Source organism: Fukomys damarensis, unplaced genomic scaffold (assembly GCF_012274545.1).
Source record: "Fukomys damarensis isolate Sample0158 unplaced genomic scaffold, DMR_v1.0_HiC HiC_scaffold_10, whole genome shotgun sequence".
NCBI classification, from domain to species: Eukaryota; Metazoa; Chordata; class Mammalia; order Rodentia; family Bathyergidae; genus Fukomys; species Fukomys damarensis.
This window is the reverse complement of record NW_022900922.1, coordinates 18,306,077-18,331,798: the sequence shown is the minus strand read 5'-3', so window position 1 is coordinate 18,331,798 and position 25,722 is coordinate 18,306,077. Positions and strand designations below refer to the sequence as shown.

General features: G+C 42.2%; 1 protein-coding gene across 4 annotated transcripts in view; it reads right to left on the bottom strand.

The window, feature by feature from the left end:
- The window catches only part of Kiaa0319 (KIAA0319 ortholog), a 69,432-nt gene that overhangs the window by 27,524 nt on the left and 16,186 nt on the right, over nt 1–25,722 (bottom strand). For 3 of the 4 annotated variants that reach the window (XM_010622952.3, XM_033761896.1, XM_010622953.2), the window contains exons 2-9: nt 18,763–18,906; nt 12,616–13,526; nt 10,101–10,281; nt 6,844–6,942; nt 5,078–5,175; nt 3,937–4,024; nt 3,002–3,094; nt 547–679 (exon numbers count right to left, since the gene is read on the bottom strand). In XM_010622952.3, coding sequence (XP_010621254.1) covers nt 547–679; nt 3,002–3,094; nt 3,937–4,024; nt 5,078–5,175; nt 6,844–6,942; nt 10,101–10,281; nt 12,616–13,526; nt 18,763–18,817 — 1,658 coding nt within the window. In that variant the 5' untranslated portion in view covers nt 18,818–18,906. The remainder of the gene's footprint in view (nt 1–546; nt 680–3,001; nt 3,095–3,936; nt 4,025–5,077; nt 5,176–6,843; nt 6,943–10,100; nt 10,282–12,615; nt 13,527–18,762; nt 18,907–25,722) is intronic. The other variant, XM_010622955.3, reaches the window with a different exon arrangement.

Here is a 25,722-nt window from a genome sequence, read left to right as displayed (position 1 = left end):
CTAGAGACAGCAGAGTAATTAACAGAGACAGAAAGTGCATTAGTCCCTGGCCGTGGAGGAAAAGATGGATAGGAAAGGGACACAAGGAATGGCAGGGGGCAATGAGAATGTACATTATCTCCTTAGGGCGATGGTTTCACAGGTACATGCCTGTGTCAAAATACATCAAATTTTGTCCTTCTAATATGTGCAGCTTATTGTACTTCAGTCACACTTTTAAAAATTGTAAAAAGAAAAAGATTAAAATAATTATGTAATTAGCAGATAACCATACATCTGTGCTTCCTTTGACTCTGAAGATGCAAACTTTGCTGCTAGTAACTCAACAGAAAAAAAGATACTATCCCTGTACTATTTCCTGACATCCCCAATGAGGAAACTGGCACTTTCTTGTGAACTACACAGGCAGACAACTAAGTCCCTGCAAAGAAACCAATCGGCCTTGCCTCTTGATCCAAATGAAAAACAGAACTTTCAGAACATCAATTTAAGGCAATGGTCAAAACATAAGCAGTGGAAATCACAATCAAAGTGGGGCCCACTTGCCTGAAAGTATAGTTACCAGGAACGAGGTGAGACAAGTGTAAGATGGGGGAGTCAGTGGAGGTCTTCTCTTCTAAGAAAGGCCCGCTAACTTCTTCCCAGTGATAACTCACTATTTCAGTATCATCTGTACTTTCTACAAGATTAACAGATAAAGAACTAGAATGAAATACAAGAAAAAACAAACTGCACTTAATGTATAGAGACACTCCTCTTTTAACAACCATGTTCTATTCCTGCGACTAGTCATTAACTACATTGGTTGATAAATGAGGAACTGTACACAGTATGTACAATACAATATGCAGAACAAAGAAATGGTCAAGGGAAACTTCGATTTGATTACTTTTATTTCCATCTCTTACATGCAGTACTATAATGTATAAGAGAACATAAAATTACTGCAATGCATGATACAATCAACAAAATTTATAGTATGTATAAAGGTGTACTGTACCACAGTTTGTAATAGCTAAAACTTGGAAGCAGCCCAATTGCCCATCAAGTGGGAACTGGATAAAGAACATGTGGTTTTTGGGCCGGGGATTTAGCTCAGCGGTTTGGTGGCCTGCCTCGCAAGCGCAAGGACCCGAGTTCGATCCCCGGTACCACAAAAAAAAAAAAAAAAAGTTTTTTTTTTTAAAAAAAAAACATGTTTTTTTTTTAAATAAAATGGAGTACTATTCAGCCATAAAGAACGAGAAACTAGAGACATTTATAGCTAAATGGATGCACATTGATGCCATACTCTTCAGTGAAACAAACAGGACACACGTGTAAATACCAAATAGTGTCTCTGGTGTGAAACACTAACAATGTAAATAAGGATCAAAACATATAATTGATAATGTGAAATAGGAAGAAAAGGTCCAAAGGGGAAGGGGACATGGGATGGGCTGGGGAAAGGAAAGAAGGGAATGGAATTAATATGAGAAAAGGAAAAAATGGAAATAAAGTCTTTGTAAATAGGGAGGGGTGGAGGGGTTGTAGGGAAATGGGGAAAAAATAACCAAGATAGATTATGTAAAGGTACAAATCTTCAATGATAAATGTCATTATACGGTACACCTAAAATGTACCAAGAAACTTAACAACAACAACAAAACTTATATTGTGCCAAAAGAAAGACACTGAGGCTCTATAAACAAGATGTACAAAACTGTACAAAAAAAAAAAAAGATGGGTCATAAGTCTAAACAATGTGCCTCATTAAACAGTCATTAAACAGGCAGGGCATTAAATGAGGAATATCATGTTTAAATTCATTTTTATATGAATTGTACACTTGCACAGATGGCAAAAGTATGTATTATGTAATGGAAAGAGGGAGGTATTTTCCTACTCCCTAAATTACCAGGACTGTTTTTCCTGGAAATGCACCAGATTTGAGTGAGGCAGTTCCCACTCAGTTGAATATTTCAGAGGCACAGTGACAGGTGCTGTTGCTTTTTAAAAACCAGGAATGAACAGAATGTAGCACACTGAAATGTTGCTTGGACTCCCCGTGATCACAGTGTGTGAAGCCCTACTCACAATTTCACATAGGTATCTAAGCCAACAGGATGTGACGAGCTGCCTATCCATAATCTATAAAACACCTTTTACTGCATTAACTGTTAAAAGTGTAAATCCAGAGAGAGGTTGTATCCTGCACGACAGTTTCCCAGTTGGAAGAAACAAAATGTTTCAAGCAGAATCATAAAAAAAAAGACCCAGCCGCATTGAAGTTGTTGAAGGAAAGAACAAGCTCAAGTGGCAGATTTATAGTCCTGAGCAAGGTATTGTAACTAAGCCATATTGAGCCCCAAAATGGGATGCTTTTTGTCATGTCAATATTTCCATGAAAAAGAGACTTTATTTTAAATGGGCGGGTGGGTATGGTCCGGTACATCTGCTGGCTGGCACAGTGCCTGTCTCCCAACAACCAGAACACCTATTCTTAACTCGCACAAGATCTGGCATCAGCTTTGTGATAGATGCACATAACATGCAGGTGCAGAGTGTTCAGATTTTACTGAACCACATCAAGCACAGGAGATGTTTAGAGTCTGTTCTCAGGGGGGGGCTGCATCACACAGGTGCCACTAAAAGGAATGAACTCTGAATAATTAGCAAATGAAACACTACCTACTCCCTGAAGGCAAACCCCGAGAGTTGTTTAAAGTGAAAACTGCTAACACATGTCACAAACATCTAAAGAAGACTCTTCAATAGTTATTTTAATTTCATATCAAAACAGCTGGATCCTAAAGAACATCTTAGTATAAATGAAGGAAAAGTAAATGCAAGCAGGCATGCGATATATAAGCTGAGGTGAGAAACTGAAGACCTCTAAGATCAAAACTAAAGGAGGCAATGATTGATTGGTGAGTTAACCTACAAGTCCCCTGCCCTGAGGCAGAGCACCCTTAAACCTCGCAGTGGAGGGCCGGGGAAGACCCTGTGTGGGGATACACACGGCTGCCGTCCAGGAAGGCCAACGTCAGAGGCAGAGTGAGCTCTTGTGCTCGGGGAGAAACAACAGCTACGGGTGGCAGGTTGACTCTTCCAGCTGTGTGACAGAAAAAAGGACAGTGGCTAAGCCCATGCCGTGTGCCTGTGTCAATAGCCAAGCAGATCATCTGCTTTCTACAGAACGATTATGAGCGTCCCTGTCAGAGTTTATCCCGCCGGCCTGGACTCTGGAAACCCTTTGCTTCCTGCCAATGACAGGAGGGCAACTTTGGGCTCACATTTCTGTGTGAGCACAGGAAAAGAAGACTCGATGACAGCTTCAGCTTCTATGATGAGCTGGCTCTCCAACCTCCAATCTTAGACCATGAGCAGGTGCCCACTAACACCACCATGCTTCACGCTGATAGTAACTAGGCAAAAATGTGCAAGGGGAGAGTCACTGTCCCCAGGTAAAGTAGAAGATCACTTGCCTCCAAGGAGACACAGGCTCAGTGACACAGCCTGCTGTCAGCTCATGACACCCAGCCAGGGCTCTGCCCACTGTGAAAAAGGGCCACCTGTTTCTAATTCACATGAATGCACTGATCTGAGGGATAGGGATGCCTGCAAAGCCCAGGTGACTGTATTTGAAATTCTCATGCTCCTAAATTGAATCATGAGGCTAGACTAAGCATCAGACAGAGAAAAATAAGGTACAATTTGTCACCACCCAAGTTCAGCAAGCAATTACCCTGTAGCCTAGAATAGCCATGTTAAGTACCAAGAATTATACAGAAAGCAGGAAAAGAACAAAAAACAAAACAACCAAAAACACAGCCCTTGCATGTTTTCTCTACAGAGAAGCCTCAGGCTAAAATGAAATATATTAATCGTGTCATCCAGGTGCCAAAACTTGAGATCACCTGAGCAAAAAGAAGCCATTCTCTCACACAAACTCACCTGGCTTAACAGTGACATTAACAAATCCCTCTCCAAAGGCATTGTCACTAGAAACAGTGACTTTGAAGGAATAAACTCCTGCTGACAGCTGCAAGAAAGGGAAAAATTACACAGGTGTGTATGCAAAAGACACGGTGGACCCACTACCTGGAGCCCACAATCCCCACATAAGTGTCAAGAGGGCTCAGGACAAAGTCCCACTTCCAGCTGTCTCTGGACTGCCAAATGTTTGAGGCCTGCATATTGGGACACTAAAGGTCACTGAGATAGGCCTTCGCTTAGTGACAGACACCACAGAAGTTCTCAAATGGTCACCATACATACAGGCCAACCCTGCTTTTGTTTTGGGTTTTTTTGTTGTTGTTGTTGTTTTGTTTTTTTTTCAGTGCTGGGATCAAACCCAGGGCCCTGTATATAAATGCTAGGCAAGTACTCTACTACTAAGCTCCTTCCCCAGCCTGGATCTGGGAATTTCCAGTGCACAGCTCTGGTAAGGTGGCTGCCAGAGTCTTGGCAGCACACGCTGAGAAGAGGAGCTCAGTAAGATGGGGAGATGTGAGCCAGTTGGCACCAGGAGCTGAATCCCAGAAGACAGCATTGTCACTGGGTGGGAATCCAGAGCTCAAGCAGTAGGGCGAGTTTATTTCACTGTATGGGCCAGGAAGAAGGCATGTTTCTTCTTGTGAGGTGCTTATCTCTTGGAGCAGTATTTGGCCATCAAAGCATAGATAAACCAGAATAGAATTGTGGGCAACTCAGAAATAAATACTCCTGATTGGGAACAGAGATGAGCAGAATGTTGCTAATGCTGCAAAGATTGCAAGAACACAGAGAGGGCTGGGCACTCAACTAACCAAAATGAAGAAAAGCTATCCAAAGCCTCTTTATCTATCTGCCTGTCTACTTACATGGTTGAAACTTTATGTCCTCCTTTTCATGTATTTTTGACCCAGAGTCACACTATGTTGCATAGACTGCCTCTAACTCCTGGGCTTCCTCCAAGTAGCTGGGACCAGAGGTGTGCACCCCCATACCAAGCTTCTTTAGATCTTAATCATGAGGGAATTCTGGATTCAACAGCTAGGAGTATTAACTGGATTCTATGGTATGCTGTCAAATGGAACGCATCCCAGGCACTTACCTGAGACAGGTTAAGAGTCTGTGTGTTTCCTAGCTTGAGTTCACCTTGGTAGTCCACAGGGTGGCTTACCAAGCTCCATTCATAGCTGTAGGTTGTATCTGGGAGCAAATCAGAAATGTAAGGAGTTACAATTCTGAAGGCCATTTCATAGCCTGGGCAGAGGGGAAGGAAATGTTAGCTTCACACCCAGCAGTGATGATGACCTTAGATCAGTGATGGTGAACCCTGAAGAGTTTTCAATAATAACAAACAGCTGCTGAGACATGCGTGCCACAGGCTCACCGCCACTGCTTAGATCTACTGAACTGGCCTTTCATCCCCTGCCCAAGTAGTGAATAACAAGGTTTTCATGTCTTTTTAAAGTAGCATTTATATTTTTATTATAAAAATATACAACTAATAAAAAATGTAGAAAATATAAAAAGTAAAACAAAACAAAGCAATCTTGCTTAAATCTCACTGTTACCACTCGATGATTTTGTTTCCAGGATGCTACACGTGACTGTCCAGGTAAGTTTAACAATATCATTTCTTGTCCTTTTAATAAAATGCAAGATTTCCACTTAGTTGATCTTTGTGGGGGTTATTTAAAGACACAAAAATAAATTAAGCATCTCTATGTTAAGCTAAAGCTGTCTCCTACCTTTAGATAGTAATAAAGTAAGAGGTGCCTCATTTCAAAGGATTAAAATACAAAGTCAAATCTTATCTGTTTATAAAATTTCAACTCATATGTGATAGGGAGAAAGATGAATAAAGGCATGTGGCATATATACACAACAGGGCATTATGTAGCCATAAAATGAATAGAACTGGAAATTATCATGTTGAGCAAAACAAGTCAAACTTAGACAAATGTCACATGCAGAATCTAAAAAAAGATGATAGGAAAGTACAAAGGAGACTATGATTAAACAAGAGGAAGGGAAAAAAGGGGAAAAAGTGGGGGTGTCAGGGTGGGTAATACGGGGCATGAATATAATCAAATACATTATATACACTGAACCCCCCAAAACATATGAAACTGGGGGGAGGTTAAAGTATGTTATACGCATGTACAAATCTGCCAAAATGAAACCCATTCATCTGTATAACCTATGTACACTAATAAAAAATGTGGGAAGGAGCCGGGGATTTAGTTCAGCGGTTCCGCCACCTGCCTTGCAAGTGCAAGGACCCAAGTTCAATCCTCGGCATCAAAAAAAAAAAAGGAGAAAAGGAGAAATAGTCAAATATCTTCAGAATGCATTTGACAGGCCATAGCAATAGGTCAAACTGTCACCAAACAGGAGAGCAGAGAGGAAGAAAAATCATCGTGGACATGTCTTGAGCTGCAGCAGGGTTCTGATAACCTCAGAGCAGTGTGGCCAACGTCGCACATCCCCAAGCCATCTACCAGCTCTCCTCCCACCGGAAACCTCAGGTTCTCAGGGTCACTGCAGGCTGGGATCTGGTCTGTAACAACCTCTCCTGCTCTAACAGAACACTCAGCTTTATATCATCAGAACTTAACTGACTCTGCATCCTGGCCAGTGAAAGGATGGCTCCATTTTTAATTCCCTGTGCTCTCCCTAGATTTAAAACTATTTTGATAAACTTTGATGCTCATGATCATGAAGCCTTGTCTTTCACCCTAGAACCCCGGTTTGCCATGTTATGGAATGTTTTGGAAACAATTCAGAGTTGCAAAAACCTGTAAGGGCAGTGAGGGAAGACCCCCCAGCCCTGCTGACCCTAGAGGTCTCCAAGGAAAGGCAAGCTCTGACCTGCAGAGGGCGCTGGCACAACCAAGGCCTTCAGCTCCACAGAGCTGTGGGGTAACGTCAGAAAGAGGTTATCTCCAGCAGACACTGATAGCAACTGGGCTACAAGTTAATCAGAAATAACACATGTTATTAGATAATGCAGTGGTTTATGTATTGTTCCACAACAGATTTAAGAATCTACAAAACATAACACATGTATTTTTGTAATCAATCTTCATATCATTTTATCTAAGATACTTTTGCCTCTGGTTAGTAACTGACTGTGCCCTGTACAATACTTCAAGACAGACTCTGTACCTTCAAAACAGTTATAGGAGCTGGCACTGGAAAGACAGGACTCAAACTGAACAAGCAATGTGTGCGGCAATGAGTTTCACAAAACAGGTAGGCACCATGGATGGGGTCTATTCTCTCTTGCTACCAGTTTTTCTCCCTATTTACTTTTTGGAAGTATTAGGGATTGAACCTAGGGTCTTCACGCTGACATACATCCCCAGTCCTTTTTCATTTTAATTAATTTTTAAAGACAAAATTCCAGGAAGTCACTGAGTTACTCAGGCTGGGCTCAAATGTGCGATCCTCCTGCCTCTGCCATGCCAAGTGCTGGGATTTACGGGCATAATACTACCACATCCAGCTGTGCACCATCCTTAGTTATAAAAAGACTGTGTGCAGTAGTGTTTCTATGTCACTAGTCACACACCACTCAGTTCTGACAGTAACCTCACGAATGACCACTAAAGGCCTTAAGGTTGAAAGCTTTCCAAGAGAAAATCCCAAGGACCTCAATATGGAAAGTATATTGCAACTCAAGCAGCAGGAACACTGACTGGCTTAAAAGCACACATCCACTATCTCAGCATTGGAACGGTACTTTACAATGGAGATTACACCATACAGTTATACTATCTAAAGGCCTAGCTCAAGCCGACATTAGCTTCACTTGTAAAACACAAGGAATCATACAAAAATCTCACACAGAAAAAAGCAAAGATTAAAAATAGTCAACAAAAAAGCTGAGTGCTCTCCAGGAGTCTCAAGAGCATGGTGACACTGGAGGCACAGGTGCTCCAGCAAACCCTCCTCTTCTGAGATCTCAGCCCTCCACTGCCCTTAGGCCAGCAATAGAGGAACTCACAGGCTCCTCCCTCCCACCACACTCACTGACTCCAGCCTCAAAGTCAGCAATGGTGACCTAGAAGGGACATAGGTCTAGGTCTCTGTTTCATAACAGAGAAACTGAGTCCTAGAAAGGCAAAGTAAGTTGTCCAAGGCTATATGGCTACGAGTAGGCCCTCCAATATTTAATTTAAATCTATTTATTTCAATGAACCCTTACAGTTCAGACTGAACTCTGCTGGGCCCTGTTCTGAAGTCCTCAAAATAAGGGGTTCGTTTACTCCTCTTACTCTCATGCAGTAATGAAAAGCTAGAGCTGTCTGAAAAACACATCTGTATGACAGATCCCGCAGATTGGCCTCCACCTAGTAAGATATCATGATGATGGATGTGGAATGCGGCATGTTTGGAGCCAAAATTATCTGGGGCTGTCACAGACTCTCTAGAAAAATACCCAATTACTTCAGCCTTTTATCTGACCTTACAGACTCTTGATTATGAGGTAAATCTCTTAAAATGTATGACTAAGCTTAAGGAGACCTCTAGCCCCCTCCAACCCTAAGCTAACAATGCTATTATTGCAAGACACTTTAACCCAACACTGTATTGACTTACAACTTTCTGTTCTTTGACCATAAAAGCTCACATAATCTACTTCACAGAGGAACATGTCATTCAAGGTAATTTGAATCTGGGTTTCTGTGTCATTCATTCTTGTCTGAGAATAAAATTTTTCTTCTTTCCTCTATTTTTTAAAATTTTTCTTTAAAGCAGAGTTGTTATTTCATGCTGACATAGCTACTGCTAGAACCCAAAGAGCCTAATTCGAAAGCCAGTTTCTTTTTCCATATATTATACAGCTTCTCTTCTACCATTATCCTTTTCTCTCTTGAAGCTCAGGATCAAAATAAATAATAAAAAATGAGTAGCATTAGCTTAGGGAATTTACAAAGGGGCTACGGATGGCACTGTTGATTAGATCTAAGACACAGCCAGAGCTGAACCTCTGAAATAGGGTTCAGCTACCCCAAGCCAGGATGTGAGTTAAACCTTTGAAACTGTATTTTTTTCAGAAGGAAAGCTTTATTTTGGCTCACAGTTTGTAGAGGTGACCTTTGAAACTAACCTCTGCTGACCTGGACAACAGACCCCTCCTCCCAAACACACCCAAACCCAATCTTACAAGACAGGTTCACTTTGCCAGCACCTTGTTAGGTTCTTTTTCCCAACAAGAACATACTGACAAGCCTCTCTTGTGGCTTAAACCTAACAATATAGCTGCCATTTTGTGTAACATATTGCTACCACAAAAAGGCCTGTGGCATAAGGATTATTTTGAACTTCTGTTTTGTTTTGTTTTGTTTGTGGTACTGGGGACTGAATCCAGGGCTTTTATATTTTTTGGTTTTTCTTTAGAGAAAGGGTCTCACTAACTCACCAAATTGCCCAGGTTGGGCTCAAACTTGTGAACCTCCTGCCTCAGCTTCCCAGAGTGCTGGCATTACAGGTATGTGTCACCATACCTAGCTTCACTATAAGCTTTTAATGAATCTTATTACCTTTGGTCAACTCTATGCCATTTTCTTCATATGAATCTGATCATTTTGTTTCCTGTTTATTAAGACCATTCAGGCATTCACTAAACCTATCCACTGAAACACATATTCCTTAGCATACAATATATGATTTTCAGAATCTGACCCAGCTGGAAATTCTAGGTTCAAAAACTGCCATTTCCTTTCCACTCAAATGATCAGTTCTGGGCATAATGACCTCCTTCCAGGTCACCCAGAATGTCACAGGAGCTCTTAAACTTCTGTTCTCTTGAGCAGGCATCAAATGGGAAGAAGGGTGTGTTGGGACTCAGGAAACAATCCCTGTAAGACTGGTGTCCCGAAACAATCCCTGTAAGACTGGTGTCCCGACAAGATGTGAAAAGCTTTAAAAGCTGCCTTGGATTCAGGGTCCTACTCACATTCCTGTCCCTCCCCCACCCTCTGCACAAGGGCTGCATCACACTGTCCATCTACCTGTCAGTCTCCTCTCCTGGGCCAGTGCAGGACAGACAATGTCCTACTCATCTTTCATTCCTGGTACACAGCACTGCTTCTAGCACATGACAGATGCCCAAAAATTACCTGTCTTGGGAGACATGGGGTGCTCAGAAGGGGAGGCCCCAGGAGGGATAGTGCCGCTGGGACGTGTTGGGGTACTGAGCTCTGTTCTCCACTTGGTGACCATGAGGATTGGGTTTTTCTCCACCATCACTGGGGTGAACTCCAGGCTGGCAGGAGGAGGACTATTAGAAGGCATTAGAACCTATGAGATCAATCATAAGGATAAATTCTTATGGGAAAAAAGCAGTGACCTCTTCAATCATCACATTGTCACAAATATTTCTCATAAATTAGATTAAGAAACATGTGAAAAACCATGATTAATACTGAAAAGCCCTGGAGCTCTAGACTTTCTTTCAAATATGTATTTTCTCTGCTAACCGGGTGTGGTAGTACACACCTGTAATCCCAGCGCTCTAGAGGCTGAGTCAAGAGGATCGCTTCAAATTTGAGGCCAATGTAGGTTACACAGTGAGGTCAAGGCCAGGTGGAACTATATAGCAAGAACCTGACTCAAAAAAGAAAATTGTCCCTTCTATGTATTAGAAATATAAGGCAACTGTGGGCTGAACAATTAGTATAAGTGGACACACACTTCAAGATAAAGAGAAAATAATTGTAATTGGCCCTGAACTAGTCAGTGAAATGGATTGAATAATTGTGTTTCCCCCAAAATTCATATGTGGAGGTCCTAATCCTCAACGTGATAGGGGCTTCAGGGAGTTACGGGGCAGCTGATGAAATCTTCTGCAACTAAATTCCTGGAACCAAAACTTGAAAAAAAGATGAAGCATTACATTTGAGACCCATTGAACAAACTAGAGAAATAAACTGACCAAGAGGCTAGGTCTGCTGTAACTTAAAGCTGACCAATTTTATGGAGCTTTAGGGCACCTGGTTTGTGAAGGGAGTGCTAATGGGTGAATCCACTTGTCACACCTGCACTTGCTAGGAAGAGAAGAATTTCAGAATCACTTCCACCCAGGCTGCAGAGGCGGTGTGTAGAGGACAGCACCAGGGGCTCTCTGCAAAGTCCCTAGGGTGAGCCCAGTTTCACAATACCTGAAAAATCACCATCAAGGTGAAGTAAAGAATACAGAGGCTGCAGTGTAGTTCAGTGGTAGGGTACTTGCCTAGCATGCAAGAGGCCCAGGTTCCATTTCCAGCACAGCACACATGTGCACACACGTGCACAAAAAAGAAAGTCAACAGGAGTCAGGGAAATCCAGGCAGCTTGGATCAGGGTCACAAAACCACCAGGAAATGGCTGAGAGGACAGAAAACTCTACCCTACTCCCTTCTAAAAATCTGCTTTCCCAAATACTAAATGTCCAATTCTTAGCTCTGCTGTCAAGCAATCTGTCTAGCACACTTTGTGCTTCATTACTGGGGTTCAGGTGCCTTAGGGCCCAACAAAAATCCTCTGCATCCTCTGCTGGGCCCCACTGTTCCCTACCCCAGCCCTCTGTGTTAGGCTGGGCCCAGTGAAGAAAAGACTCATATGGTTCTTTCTGTACTTTCTCCACTCTTGAACAACCCATTTTAAGTGGATCTGCCTTGTCCCTGGAAAATACCGGGGCAAAAAAATGTCCTTTATCCTCTACAAGTATGATTTGTCTTTCTTAGATGTCCTGTTTAATGGCTCTGTTACTTAAATAATGCTGCTATGAACATTCCTGTACCAAACTCAGTATGGACAGATGTTTTTATTTCTCTAGGGTAAATGCCTAGAGGCAGAACTGCTGGGTCACTCAATAACTATGTTTAAAATTTGGAGGAGCCAAAAACCATGTTACGGAGTAGCTGCACCCAGTTTACATTCCCACCAGCAGCGGGTGAGGGTTCCTATTTCTCTATATTCTTACTAACACATACTCATTCTTGCAGCAATGAGAAAAACCAGGACCTCACACGTGTGAGGCTAGCACTCAACTACTGAGTCACATCTCCATTTCTGTTTTTTGTTTGTTTCTATTTATTATTTTGTGGTACTGGAGATCAAATTCAGGGGCACTCTACTACTGAGCTATCTCTCCAGCCCTTTTTGTTCTTTATTTTGAGACAGGGTTCACTAAGTTGCTTTACCACTGAACTACATTCTAGTCCTCCCCCTCTTTTTGAGGCAAGGTTTCGCTGTAAGGCCCAGGCTGGCCTCGAACCCTCTCCCAGACTCAAGCCATCTTCCCACACCAGCCTCCAAGTAGTTGGAACTGGAGGCGCACAGCACAAAGGTGACCTCCCATTCACTGTCTTTCCACTTGAGTAAGCTTTGTAAAGCTTGCATTCTTTCCTTAGGATCTCAGTCCCCTTAGTTAACCGTGCCTGAGTTTCCAGCAACCTGAGGCACCTGCTTTGGTTGATGTCCAAGCCCTCTAGGTACATGAGCTGGCTCTGGAGACACCATCAGGCCATGCTCACCTTTTCTGGGGTCAGGAGAAGCCCGACTCAGAGCTGTCAGAACTGGGAAGGGAGGTGTCACCCTTTGGTCACCACCAGGCAGGAGACTTAGCAGGAAACCACAGATACAGACACTCACCTGTACCTCAGGGCTGCTGACGGATGGCGCCTGGGGCTGAGAAGGGTTGTCTTTGTCTGGGGCCTGTTCCAGGGATGGGGATGGACCAGCCAGTGAGGTGAGTGGAGAGTGTGTGAGGGTGGTAGGCCAGGTGGCCTCACTCAGTGTGGGGTGCTGTGTGGCACGGGGACCAACCTCTGTGTCCTGGGGCCTCTCCTCTGTGGATCCCGAGGCAACTGGACTGTCCACTGGGGATGCAAATGCCTTGGGACTGTCCCCAGGGGATCCTGGGTGGTCCCCCACAGATATCGAGGCCAAAGGACCGTCTTCCACAAACGCTGGGCTGTCCCCCGTGAAGGCTGGGTGGTCACCCACAGACACCAAAGCTGAGGGGCCATCCCCTAAGGAGGCGTTGGCATCACTGGCACCCCAGCCAGCATCCTGGGCATCCTCGTGGGGGCCTGGCAGGCTGGTGGGCAGGAGGCCCAGCTCCAGACCCCTGTAGTCCTCATCTGAGTAGTCTGTGGGCTCCTGCAGGCCCACACCTCTGCCTAGAAAAGGCAGATCCTTTTGGAGGTCCTCAGGGGGGTTCCCCCAGGCCCCTGATGGCACACCCTTGTTCAGCATCATCTTCCTGTAGTCCAGCAGCTGCTCAGGTCTTTGGGTGGGCGGCCGCAGCACAAAGGTGAGGTAGGAACGGATGGGCCCAGTCCTCTTGGGAACACAGCTCTCTCTCTGAGGGCAGCTCACCAGGTGGCAGTGCCCCTCAAACCACCAGGCCAGGTCACAGCTGGGCAGGTCACAGCAGGCGGCTGTGCAGTCCCCCACCGAGAAGGTCTGAGGCACAGGCATGATTCTGATGGTCTCCAGGTCCGGGGAGACGACAGCATTGGAAAAGGTCCGGCCCTCGCTGCAGGGCTGACCCGTGCAACCTGCAGGGAGGGAGGCAGTGTGTGATAAGAGAAACGCCCCTGGTGGGAAGCAGCTCAAGGATAGGCCTCGCCCGCCACACCAGCCTGGCAAACACAAACCAGTTGGCCTTTCCTCTGATGGGCCATTCATCAAACCACCTCCATCCACTGACCCTCCTCCTACCGCCCACCCACTCACCATCCATCCTTCCTACCCTTCATGGATCCCTCTCATTCATCCTCCATTATCCACCTATCACCCAGATCCCTCCCCTATCCAAACACTGTGCCAAGCATCCATTCTGCCTCTTGCTATTTCACTGGACTTAGCTAACAGAAACACTGCTCTCTGTATGTGCATTGTTTTTATATCATTTATAATACTTTGCTCCTTGCATCAAATTAAGTTACACAGGGTTATTTTGGGGAACAGAATCCTGTCTTTCAGTTATTCTTGTTTGTTAAAACAAATCTTTTTTTTAATCTCACAGGCTTTTCTAATAATAGATCAGTTGACAGGGAACTATCAAAGGAGAAAGGAAATGGTGTCTTCAATGCATATCTGTAACCAACTGGTTCTAATCAAATTGTAAACAATGAACTGTAAATATTTCTAGTTAGTAAGTACAGTAGGTAACACAGCCCATTATGTAGGGTGGGGACCACAATACCACAGGCCACAGCCACCACAAAACTATAGGGAAATTCTGCAACAATTATGATTGTCTCAAACGCAAGTGCAGAATCATTTTTCTTGTATTCGTGTTTGTTTGGTATCTTACAAAAGAATCACTCTGTGACAGACTGGACACGAAAACAAACTGGTCTTTCACCACACAGAATTTGAGAAGCACTGTATTAAGGTTAACTCAAAAAGGCAAGGGATTTCCTTCCTAGATGGGGTTCACACTGATAAATGCTATTTTTTGATAGGAGGGAATGTCAGAGATCGTTTTTAACTATAAATATATGGAAATGGCTATATGCAACATAGAAATCATCCTTATGTTTACTTTTATACATCATTCTTGAGATGAAGCCAGACAACAGAAGAAGTTAGGCAGATAGGATATAGGTCCTGAAGTTAACCTGAAGTAAACTAAAAGTCTTAAGTGAGTTAAGAGAGTTAATATACCAGAGGGCCCAAATAATTAACTTAAGCAAACTGACCATCAGGGCCTAAAAGAATGCAAGGACCCTAAATAGATGGGAGAAGCTTTGAACAAAGTAAAATGCAAATGAAGAAGTTTGCTTTCCAGACACCAAACACCTAACTACAGCCAGAAGCATCCTCGTTTTCTGTCAAGTTCACCCCTACCAAAAACTGTATTAAAGCCAATGGATTTAAACATCTATGGAATCCACTTTATGGAACCCATCCCTGACAAGTAAGGAGCTTTTTCTTCTATTCTTTCTATTAAACATTTGGTTATTCATCACCACTTGCTGTGTGCTGTTTTGTCAGCTTCAATCTTCTTTGCCCCAAAACAAGGACCCAGATCACAGCACAGGGGGGAGCTGATTACCGTAATTGATGTTTTGGAAAAACTCAGTGCCAAACACTGACTCTAAGGAAAGACTATTTAGTTCTATTTATGTATCAGTGCTGGGGCTTGAACCCAGAGCCTTACATAAACTCAGCATACATTCTATCACTGAGCTACCACTACAGCCCTACCTAGTCCAACTTAATAGGAATCTGATGTAATATACATGCATCTTTTCCAATGAATGAACTAAACTTTAAACTGAAATGGCATTTCTGGAAAGGCAAATCTAGTTTTTAAGATCATGTGAAGAGGTTTAGCCTTTTATTTTCTAGACAATAGCTTAATCTTAAATGTGGAAAAGTAACAAAATGGCATCTCTTATCAAGCTAAGAGATGACAAAGTGTGAAGAACAGAGAGACAGCTAATCTCCAACTCAGCTCAGCTCTCAGAAACACTGCATTTATTTTTATAAATAGCACTACATCTCTGGGTGGCCTTTAAATGAAGACTCCGGCTACAAATTTCTCCCAACCCATAATGCCACGATTCACATTTGTTCCCTTGCAAAACTTCAGTCATCTCCTTTTGGACAAAATGTTTCAGAGAAATTTCATCACATTTCACCTCTGGCCCTGGCCAGCAGCAAGCCCAGGAGTCAACCTTAAAACTCTCATGAATCACAGTGTAAGGACAGGCTGTGGCCCTGGAGCAGGCAGGCATCACAGTAGGCGATGGTCTTTCCATGGAAAAAGCCTCAACTCAAACCTTAGAGCAGTTTTCAGTCTGGCTGGAGGTGGAGGCTGTGGGGCACCTCAGGGGCAGACTGCCCTTTTGTTCTGCAATTAATCACTTGAATGGGGACTGTAATATACACAGTGATATCTTGATTCATAAGCTTAACTCATTCCATGACCCTGGGGAAAATGGCTGCAGTCATGTTAGTTACCCCACATGGAGTTTGGAGTGTAAACAAAATTTTGATGAACACTTCTGTTTTTGAAACAAATTGTTCAAGAACAGACACATTCATGAACTGAGGTATTACTGTACAGATCTTAAACAGATCTTAAGGAGGGGGGCTCATAACAACTAAATCGGCTTTCTCTGAGCCAAATTTCTATAAGTACTTCAGAATCTATTAGACATACTCTAGCACACTCTTGAAAGACCACCAAAATCCTGGGAACCATGTTCGCATTCAACAAAGGAAGAAAAAGAGAAAGAAGAGAGACAAATTGCATGTATCATTACTGGGACTCAGTAATGCAGAAAGTGAAATTTTAAACAGTATCTCCAAAGGACAAAAAGTAATGAAAACAGCGGAAACTGGGTTTTTTAAAAAATGGGTGTCTAAACATTAATGACATCATCTAAAATACTAACAGCAATATTTTTCAGACTACACGTGAAAAAAAGGACATTTTATTTTGCACACTAAGCAGTGATGAGGGATGGGTGGGTGGGGCACAGCAGGGCTTTTCCAACTGCAGAACTTTCTAAAGTGGACCCTGCTTTATCTAAGACAGTGCTTCCCAAAGTTGGAGTGTTTCTGGATCACCCCCAGTTGCTGGTTGAAGACCCACATTCCTGGGCCATGGCCCTCGAAGCTCTGATACCGCAGGCCTGGATGAGGCTGAAAACAGGGTCTCTGGGAGGTCAGATGGTCCTCATTATGGCTTCCCTACATTTTGACAAACTCTGCACATAGAAACAGTTTCCTGGGCCATTTTTGCACCTGCCATCGCTGGTACACTCAACTGAAATCATCTGTCCAGCTCATCAGGGACCATCAGAATCAGATCTCACAAGTGATTTGATGTTAAGTACAAGTGTTTTCACTAAGCAAAATAATACCATGAAAATAAAGACAGGGCTGGGTGTGGTGGCGCATGCCTGTAATCCCAGCACTCGGGAGACTGAGGCAGGAGGATCGCTGTGAGTTCGAGACCAGCCTGGACTGAGTTCCAGATCATTCTCAACTACACAGTGAGACCCTGTCTCAAAAAAGGCAAAAAAAGAAAAGCAAGACACAGGATAAAGAGATTCTGATCTTCCTAGAAAGATTCACTCTGCAGTTCTTTTTATTTTGTTTTTTGGGGGGGTTTTTGTTTTATTTTGTTTTTTGAGACAGGGTCTCACTATGCAGTTGAGACTGACCTGGAACTCACTATGTAGCCCAGGCTGGTCCCAAACTCACAGTGATCCTCCTGCCCCAGCCTCTTGAGTGCTCAGATTACAGGTGCGGACCACCACACCTGGCTGACTATGCAATTCTTTTAACCACTTAACAACTTATCCCAAACGTCTCTCAAGCAGGTGTCATTTTTAACCAGTTGATTCTTGTTTGCAGGAGATACACTCATATGTCTGTTTTATATCAACTATTTTTTGCGTACTCTTTTATTTACGATGTCATATTCATCTTTGATGTTTATTCCTAGTGAAATCTAATAATAAATTCCATTTTTTTTCTTTCACTAACTCATGTTTATTTGTGAAGTAACCTACAATTTTATGCTATAATTGAGATAAACTCTTATTGTAAATATATTAGACATAATTTTATACTTCTCCAGAACTCAGTGATGTTCTTTTACCATACAAAATGGACACATTTGGGACACTGAGATTGAACAGGTAGGAAGTGCCAAGGATGTGTAAAATAAAAACTGAAAAAGGGAGAAATGTTGCCATATCAGAGAAGAAAAGCCTGTGTTATGAGATGGAAAGGCAAAGAGGACATCTCTTTACTGTCAACTATTCATAATACAGAAATGATAGAACTTGAAAGAACAAATGAAACTAAAAACATTCCAAGAGTGGCCCGTGATTATGATTCTGTGGGTGGTGGTGTCAGAGTTGACCAACACCTAACAAGCTATCATGTAATCAAAAAGTATGGAAAATATTATTTTAAAATATTTATGCACCTTCTGGAAAAAACAGTATGGAACTCGACTGTTATTTACTCAAAACAAGGGGGCTCAAAAAGTCATTTACAACTTAGATTAGATCTAAGAACCAAACAATTGAAAAATACAGGACAGTGAGATATCAAACAGGGTGCCCATCATAAGTATCTGCACCACTGTAGTTAGTGGGTAAAGATTTTTGTGGAATTATACCAACCACAGAAAAAACAAAGGCCAACACAAGTGTGAAGTGTGTTGTTCAAAGAAAAAAAACTAGGCAAAAAGAATTCGGAAAGATACTAGATACTGTTTTCCAGATTGTAATGTTGCGTGCTGTGCATTGAATGTTTTAAATTATACCATGAAATTTTACTGAATAAATTTGATAAAATTGTAGCTTTTATATTTCCTGTTATATATTACCTTATAAAAATTAACAAAAATATGCAATTTTATTTTTGTTGTTGTTGTTGTTGTTTTTGGTACTGGGGATGAAACTTGGGACCCTGTGCTTTCGAGGCAGGTGGTAGAACCACTGAGCTAAATCCCAAGCCCAAAAATATGCAATTTTTAGTCATTCTGTATTAAAATAATTGGACTGATAAGTAGTTAAATATACAAATGCAATTTTTCCTGGGATATACATAAGATTTTATTTTCCCACAAAATAGTCATGATAATTAAAATTTTAAATTCCTGTTCCAGAAAATCACTCGTGCATGAGGTCTGCTTTTGCATGGAAAAACAATTCTACTGGAAGCAAACACATTGCACCTCTGTTCCAGATAGGCCCGAGTAGCTTATGCCAGGCAGGAGGCACTCAAGCCAGACACTGGTGTCAAGTGGATTCCTACCTGCAGCAGTCACCAGCAGCAGCAGTGACAGGAGGGTGCCTGCAGGGAGCGTCATTCTGCCTCACTCAGGGTAAACAGCAGGCTTCTGAGATAGCGACTGGGTAACTATCTCCCTTTGATGTTTTTAGGAGCCAGATTTGGCCTCTAAAATTTTAAAGAAACAACAGAAAAGACACAGAAAGGAAGAAAAGAATAGGTAAATGTGGAAGCATACAAAATACTTTCTATTATTTTTTTCATGTTGACCGGAAGGCTGTCCTGTCCAGCTCCCAGACTCGCATGCCAGGCAACCAGCCATCCAGAGGTCTCCATCCAAATGTACCTGTAAAGGTTTTATGCTGGCTCCTCTTTCAAGTTGAGACAATACACAAAGCCCAAACACATGAAGCATAACAAAGCTATCTACTCAGAGCACCTCAGAGCAAAGGAGTCAGTCACCATCACTTGGGTTTGAAAGAGACTCAAAAGCGAGAAGAGTCAGAGTATCACAGTGTAAGGGCTGCAGGTGTGCGGTGCCTGGAGGCTGCTGGGGCTGGAGCAGGCACTGTGGCAGTCTCCTAGAAGAGGTCACCCAGCGTACCAGCTAAGGAAGCAGATTTGGCTTTCTCTGGTTGTTCCTAAGGTGGGAGAGGGGATAAAAATTAGGGAAGCTGTCAATTACGCATGAAGGCCTAGTCATATGGGACTAATTCTTGCAAAATTTATTTAGCTTCCAAAATTATTACAGCAATCTGGTTTCCTGGGTGGGTTATTGCAGATGAGAAGTTTGCTGAGCAAATCACTACAGGCCATGGAGCAGAGGTCTACTTTTCTTTATGGCCTGGCCACTGTCCACTTGTCTATTCTGTCTCTCCAAGCCCAGACCTAGGAGAAGATGGCACATACAATACTTTGTTTGATTGTTTACTACAGATCTCACCCTTATCTCTGACATCAGGACGTCTCACAATTGCAGTTGGACAATACCAGGCAGGAAACATGTCATGGCATGTGTAGAAACATCAGCCAAGCAGAGCCAGTGTCCGGCTCTGAAGAGTTTCCCCAAACACCATGCAGGGATTTGGGGCACAGCCTAGGGGTAGAGCATGTGCTCAGCAGGTACAAGGCCCTCAGCTTGGTCCCTACCACACAGGCACACAGATACACAGACAAAAGCACTCTCCACAATGCTGCATCCTCCCAAATTCATGATGGCAAACAAGCAATACTATGCAGAAAAATCACATATATCAGCAACCAAATTGACAAGCTGTCTGAAAGGAATGAAGTAAGAATGTAAGAAAATAATATTTTTAAGAGAGAGTCTGGCTATGTCTCAGGCTCAGGATAGCCTTGAATTCCTAGGCTCAAGCAATCTCCTTGCCTCAGTTTCCCAAATAGACAGGACTACAAATGTATGCAACCACATCCAATTTTTATTCAGAGGGTAAGGAAGTAAGACAACTGATAAGTTTACATGGGAAAATAAACAAGAAAGGAAGGCTGAAAAATGAAAGAAAAGAAAACTGAGAAAAAAATAGTTCAATCATACAACGAAACATGTTATAAAGCAACAATTACTAAAATAGGATAGAGCACCAAATGGTAGATATTTCAGAAATGAATCCACTTACTTAGACCACCACAGGACATGGTTTTAAATGGCATCTCAATTCAGGGAGGGGGAAAAAAAAATATATATATATATATACATATTTACAGGTGGATGGAAATGGTGGCCACTTGGAAAAAATACTGAGTCATATTCATACCTCAGACCTTACACCAGAATAACTTCCTAGTGTAATAGTAAAACCACAAAAGCACTGTGAAAAAATATGCAATTGATTTTTTGACAGGGGTTCCAAGACAATTCAGTGAAGTAGTCTGCTCTACAATGCTGCAGAGAGCAATGTGAAAAGAATAAAATACCAGCTGGGAATGGTGGTACATACCTATAATCCCAGCACTCAGAAGGCTGAGCCCGCAGGATTACTATAAATCCAAGGCCAGCCTGGGCTACATAGGGAGCCAGCCTGAGCTACACAGTGAGACCATTTTAAAGAAAAAAGAAAGAAAATAAAGAAGGAAATGCCACCCCTCCTGCATACTGCCTATAAAAATTAACTCCAAATGGATCCCACGCTCAAACACAAAAGCTATAAACCCATGAGAAGAAAACATAAGGGTAAATCATCAGGACTTGGACGGAGTACAGTAGTTCCTTAGTATCCATGGGTATTAATTCAGGATCCCCTGCAGATACCAGAATCCAGTCACCTCCCTTACATAAAACAGTGCAGTATTCACATATAATCTATGCAATCCTCATACACGTTGTAAATCATTTAGATGTCTTATAATATCTAATACAATGTAACTACTATGTAACAGTTGTTACACTTTATTGTTTAGGGAACATGACAGGAAAAAAGACCTGTTCAATTTAGAGCCAGTACTTTCTTCCAGAATATTTTTTATATTTTAATTGAACCTGCAGATTTAGAACTTAAGGATACACTGGACCAATTGTACTCATCACTGTGGGAAAAGCGATGGGGTGGAAAAATACCTAAGGACAAATATGCTTGCAAATATATAAAACATCTCAGGAAGACTACACAAGAAACTGTTAACATCTGCTATGAGTAGGGCAGAGGGCTGAGAGAGATAGATTTGAAAAAAACAAATAGACTTTTATACCTTATGTATTATAAGAATGTCTTTACAATTTTAAAATAAATGTAATGTTTGCACCATAACACGTGGTCACTGGTGGCTTAGGTCGTCACAGCTTTGAGTAGAGAGCAATAAGAAAGGGCCTGGGCTCCTTGCAGGAAAGGGTCCTATCTCACATAAGGCAGAGGAGTGGGTATGAGAAGCCTGGCCGGATTTAGCAAATAAAAATGGAGGATTCCCACCAACTGTGGTGGTACGTATCTGTAATCCCAGCATCCCGGAAGATTGAGGCAGAAAGATCACAAGTTAGAGCCCACCCTGTGCAACTCAGCAATATGCTGTTTCAAAATAAAATATAAAACAAAGGGGCTGGGCACAGAGCTTAGTGCAAAAGTCCTGAGTTCAATCCCTAGTACCAAGAAGAAAAAAGAAAAGAATGAAACAAAAGAGAATCCCAGTTAAATATGATTTCAAATGAATACTATTTTGCAATGTTTGGGACACTCTTATACTGTATTTGGCCTGGCAGCCCCAGCTCTGAAAAATGCCCTGCGTATAGCTAGTTTAGAATCACAGCTCCTGTGTGTCCCTCCCCACATAACACTGCTGAGAGAGAAAGCTGGCACCTACACGCAGACATGCATCAGAGCAACCCAGATTTCAGCAGATATCCTGAGTCCCTGGGGAGGTGTGAAACATGTTTAAGAACAATGTGTTAACAAGAGAAAGCACAGAGAGAACTGTAATCATTCAAATGAAAGAACTAAACTGAAGAAAAAGATCTAGAGAACAAGCCTGTGTGGGGGAAAAAGGATGTATTTTAATTTTGTTGTTCAATTTTCTGAATTTATTATCTTCAGTTCAAACGAGATTGGGCAACACGTTTAGGGTGATATGGCTGTAGACAATAATTTTCATTTCAAAGAGATGGGATTGTCATGCTCCTCAGAAACACTGTTTTTCAGACCTGCTAACAGCTTTCATCTCAGCTGGGGCTGACTGCAAAAGGAAAGAAGAAATCCTGTATGTGATACCAGGATCCCACACAGCCAGGACCTGATACTTCCCCAGGCCTTGTTTCTTGGGGAGCTCTGCCCAGAGCGATCCGGTAGAGAATAGGAGGAAATATAGTACTCACATATTTCTCTATTTTACTACAGATGAGCCCACTTTGAATCCCAGAAAAAGTCACAGTAGCCACGACCAATAAATGCATGTTAGTTGGGCAGGAAGGAACAATCCAGGACGCCCTGCAGGTTCCCAAGGATTGTGGCAAATTTCCAGTGTGTCCCACAGTCAGAGTCCGTGACCTAGAGCAGTATTTGCAGTGCCTGCAGGAGAAGGCAGCATACTTCAAACTGTCCTAGCCTTTCTGCTCCTGGCCTCCTTGCTGTCACCCCAGTCTTCCTGAGCTGGCACTCCTGCACCTCTACTGTCCAGCCCAAAGCCTGTTTACCTGTGACACCTTCCTCAGCTTCACAAATGTGGTCTCCAACTGGAGTGACTGCTCTCTGTGCTGATACATCTCAGGGCCAGATTATCACAGCTACAATCTCTATTAACACTGAACCCTGGCACTTCACATAAGTTTACTTTTAATCCCATAGGGAAGGGGGGGGAATAAATAAATATATATATTTTTTTTGAGGGGGTGTCCATGGTAGAGATTGAACTCAGGGCCTCATGCACACTAAATGAGTGCGTGTTATGGATTCTGTGTAGATGTCTCCCCAAAGTCTCATTCGAATGAGGTATTACTATTTCAGAGGTGGCTGAAGCTAGAGTGTGTGATTCATGGTGCAATGCTAGGCCTGAAAGCATCAGAATTAAGGGTGTGAGTGTGACTCACCTAAGTAGTCTGGATTAAACGGGCAGGAAGATGCTGTTAAGGTCCCTTGTTGCTTTTGCTACCTTGTGGGCACCATGAACTGCTTCTCTTCAGTGACACCCCTCTGCCATGTCCCACCCTGCCTTGGAGCCAGCTGATTATAGACTGAAACCTCTGCAAGCTGTGAGCTAAATAAACTTTTCCTCCTTTAACTTTGGGTGTCAGATGTTTTGTCTCAGCAATGAGAGAAAAGTAACTAACACAGTACTCTACCAATGAACTAGTCTCCAAATTATGTGTTAATATCTGTTTTATAGGTGGTGAAACTATACACTCATATTGGTATTACTGAAATCTTAGCATATTAAGTGGAAAAGCAGTAATGAATTGGACCCAATCTGAGAATGTCCACCACCAGGAAATATGTCCTTTCCACTATGCTGTACTGCCTTGTGCATCTCTACCTTCATTTAAAAGAATGGTTAATTGGGCTTTCATCTACTTTATAAATGCAATGCATGCTTATTACAGAAAACCCAAACAATTAAATGTAACAAAGTGGATCCTGGGTGTTATGGTCCCCACCCCACCCCCAACTCATGCAGGAGTCTTATCCTCAAAGTCATATTATTCATATTAAGAAATTTAATGTGACTATAGTATTTTGAGGTGGGGCCTTTGGGAAGTTATTTGGATTAGACACAGTCATTAGGGTGGAGTCCTTGTGATTGGCTCCTGGTGCTTTATAGGGAGACAGAGAGAAGGACTGACTGGAAGAGATACAGATGTGCACTTCCTGTCTCTTCCCTGTGATGTTCAGTGTGGCCTGGAGACTCTCACAGAAGAAAGTCATTAGCAGATGAGGCTCCCAGGCACTGAATCTGCAGAACCTCAAAATAAGTCTCTATTTTTATGTAGTTACTACTTTGCCTCCAGCATTTCATCACAATAACACAAAGCTGCCTAATACAGCAGGCATCATATTGTTTGTTGGTTGGTTTTTTGAGACAGGATCTCACTCTGTAGTCCAGGCTGGCCCTGAACTCACTAATAGCCCAGGCTGTCCTCAAACTTGCGGCAATCCTTCTACCTCAGCCTCCTAAGTACTGGGATTATAGGCATGCAACATCATACCTGGTTCTATTTCTGTATATCTGATCTGCTTGTATTTGTCTTTAAAAATCATGGAAGAATATAAAATAAACTAAGAGACATACAGGAAAAGAAACAGCAAGACAGGTGAGAGGCAACGGTTGGGGAGACCTGTCATGGAATACGTCTCTATCAGTGATGATGAACCTATGGCACATGTGCCTCAGCATTGCCCCAGCAGCCAAACACTGGATAGCACACATGTGTCCACACACATGCTCAGAAAGAAGTGGCACCAGGTGATGATTTCACAAGCTGTGACTTGTTGGCCACCACTCCCCGATTTTTTGCATGGCTGGACAGTGTGCACTGTCAAGGGTATGTGTGTGTACTAAGTCTGTCAAAAAATGTTTACACACTTCAGGAAAAGAAAAACTTGCGTAAATATTTTAATTCTAAATTTACTGAAACATCACGACACTAATGCAAATTACCTTTGGCCTCTACATTAAAAGAGGTGTTCAAAGTGGTGCCCATGAGCTACCAGACGTTTTATTAGTACAGCGAACTGCTGCTTGGGTGACCTTGGTCCAAGTGTCCACTGGGACTGCTGCATGTGCATTTTCAACTTCTCTAAGGGCTAGGTACTGGGTTTTCTGAAATATATGCCATCCTTTAGGGTCTCCAATAGATAAAAGTCTGTAGATGTCAAATCAGGAAAATGTTCATCTATACAAGCTTTTCTTTTCCTAAAGTGTGCATATATATATATATATATTTTTTTTTTTTGGTAGACTCTATATTTGCTTGGACTGGCTGTGAGTTTTAATACATTACTTTTATTAACACACGATTTTAGCTTTGAGTTTTCTTATGAAAAATTAAAATTTAGTATCTAAGATTTAGCAAAGAACTGTTCTAATTAAGAGGCTGAGATTCTTTTAATGCTGTGCTGTCCCTCTGGCATATTTTAATCTGTGGCATCAAATTTAGTTGTGTAGAATTACGAGCCAAGGTTTGACAAATTATCAGCATGCATACAACAGCAAAGATCATATTAATTGTGCAAAAGCACACCAAATGCAAATGTTTACCTATCAATAAAAAGCTGTATCGACTGAAAGCTGTTATTGTTTTTCTTTAAGATAAAAGATGTCAATAGAGTTGTTTTTTCTAAACTAAAAATTCTATTGTTTAATTGCAGCATTGTAACCTTGCAATAAATAAATGGGTTTTGGGTTACAGTTTGGGTACTTGATCTCTAAAAGGTTTGTCACCACTGGTCTATCTGATTTTAGTCTACATAATATGAGGATGCCTATTACTATTTTAAGTAAGCAAGTCACTTTTTTTTTTTTTTTTTTTTTTTCTTTTGTTTTTGT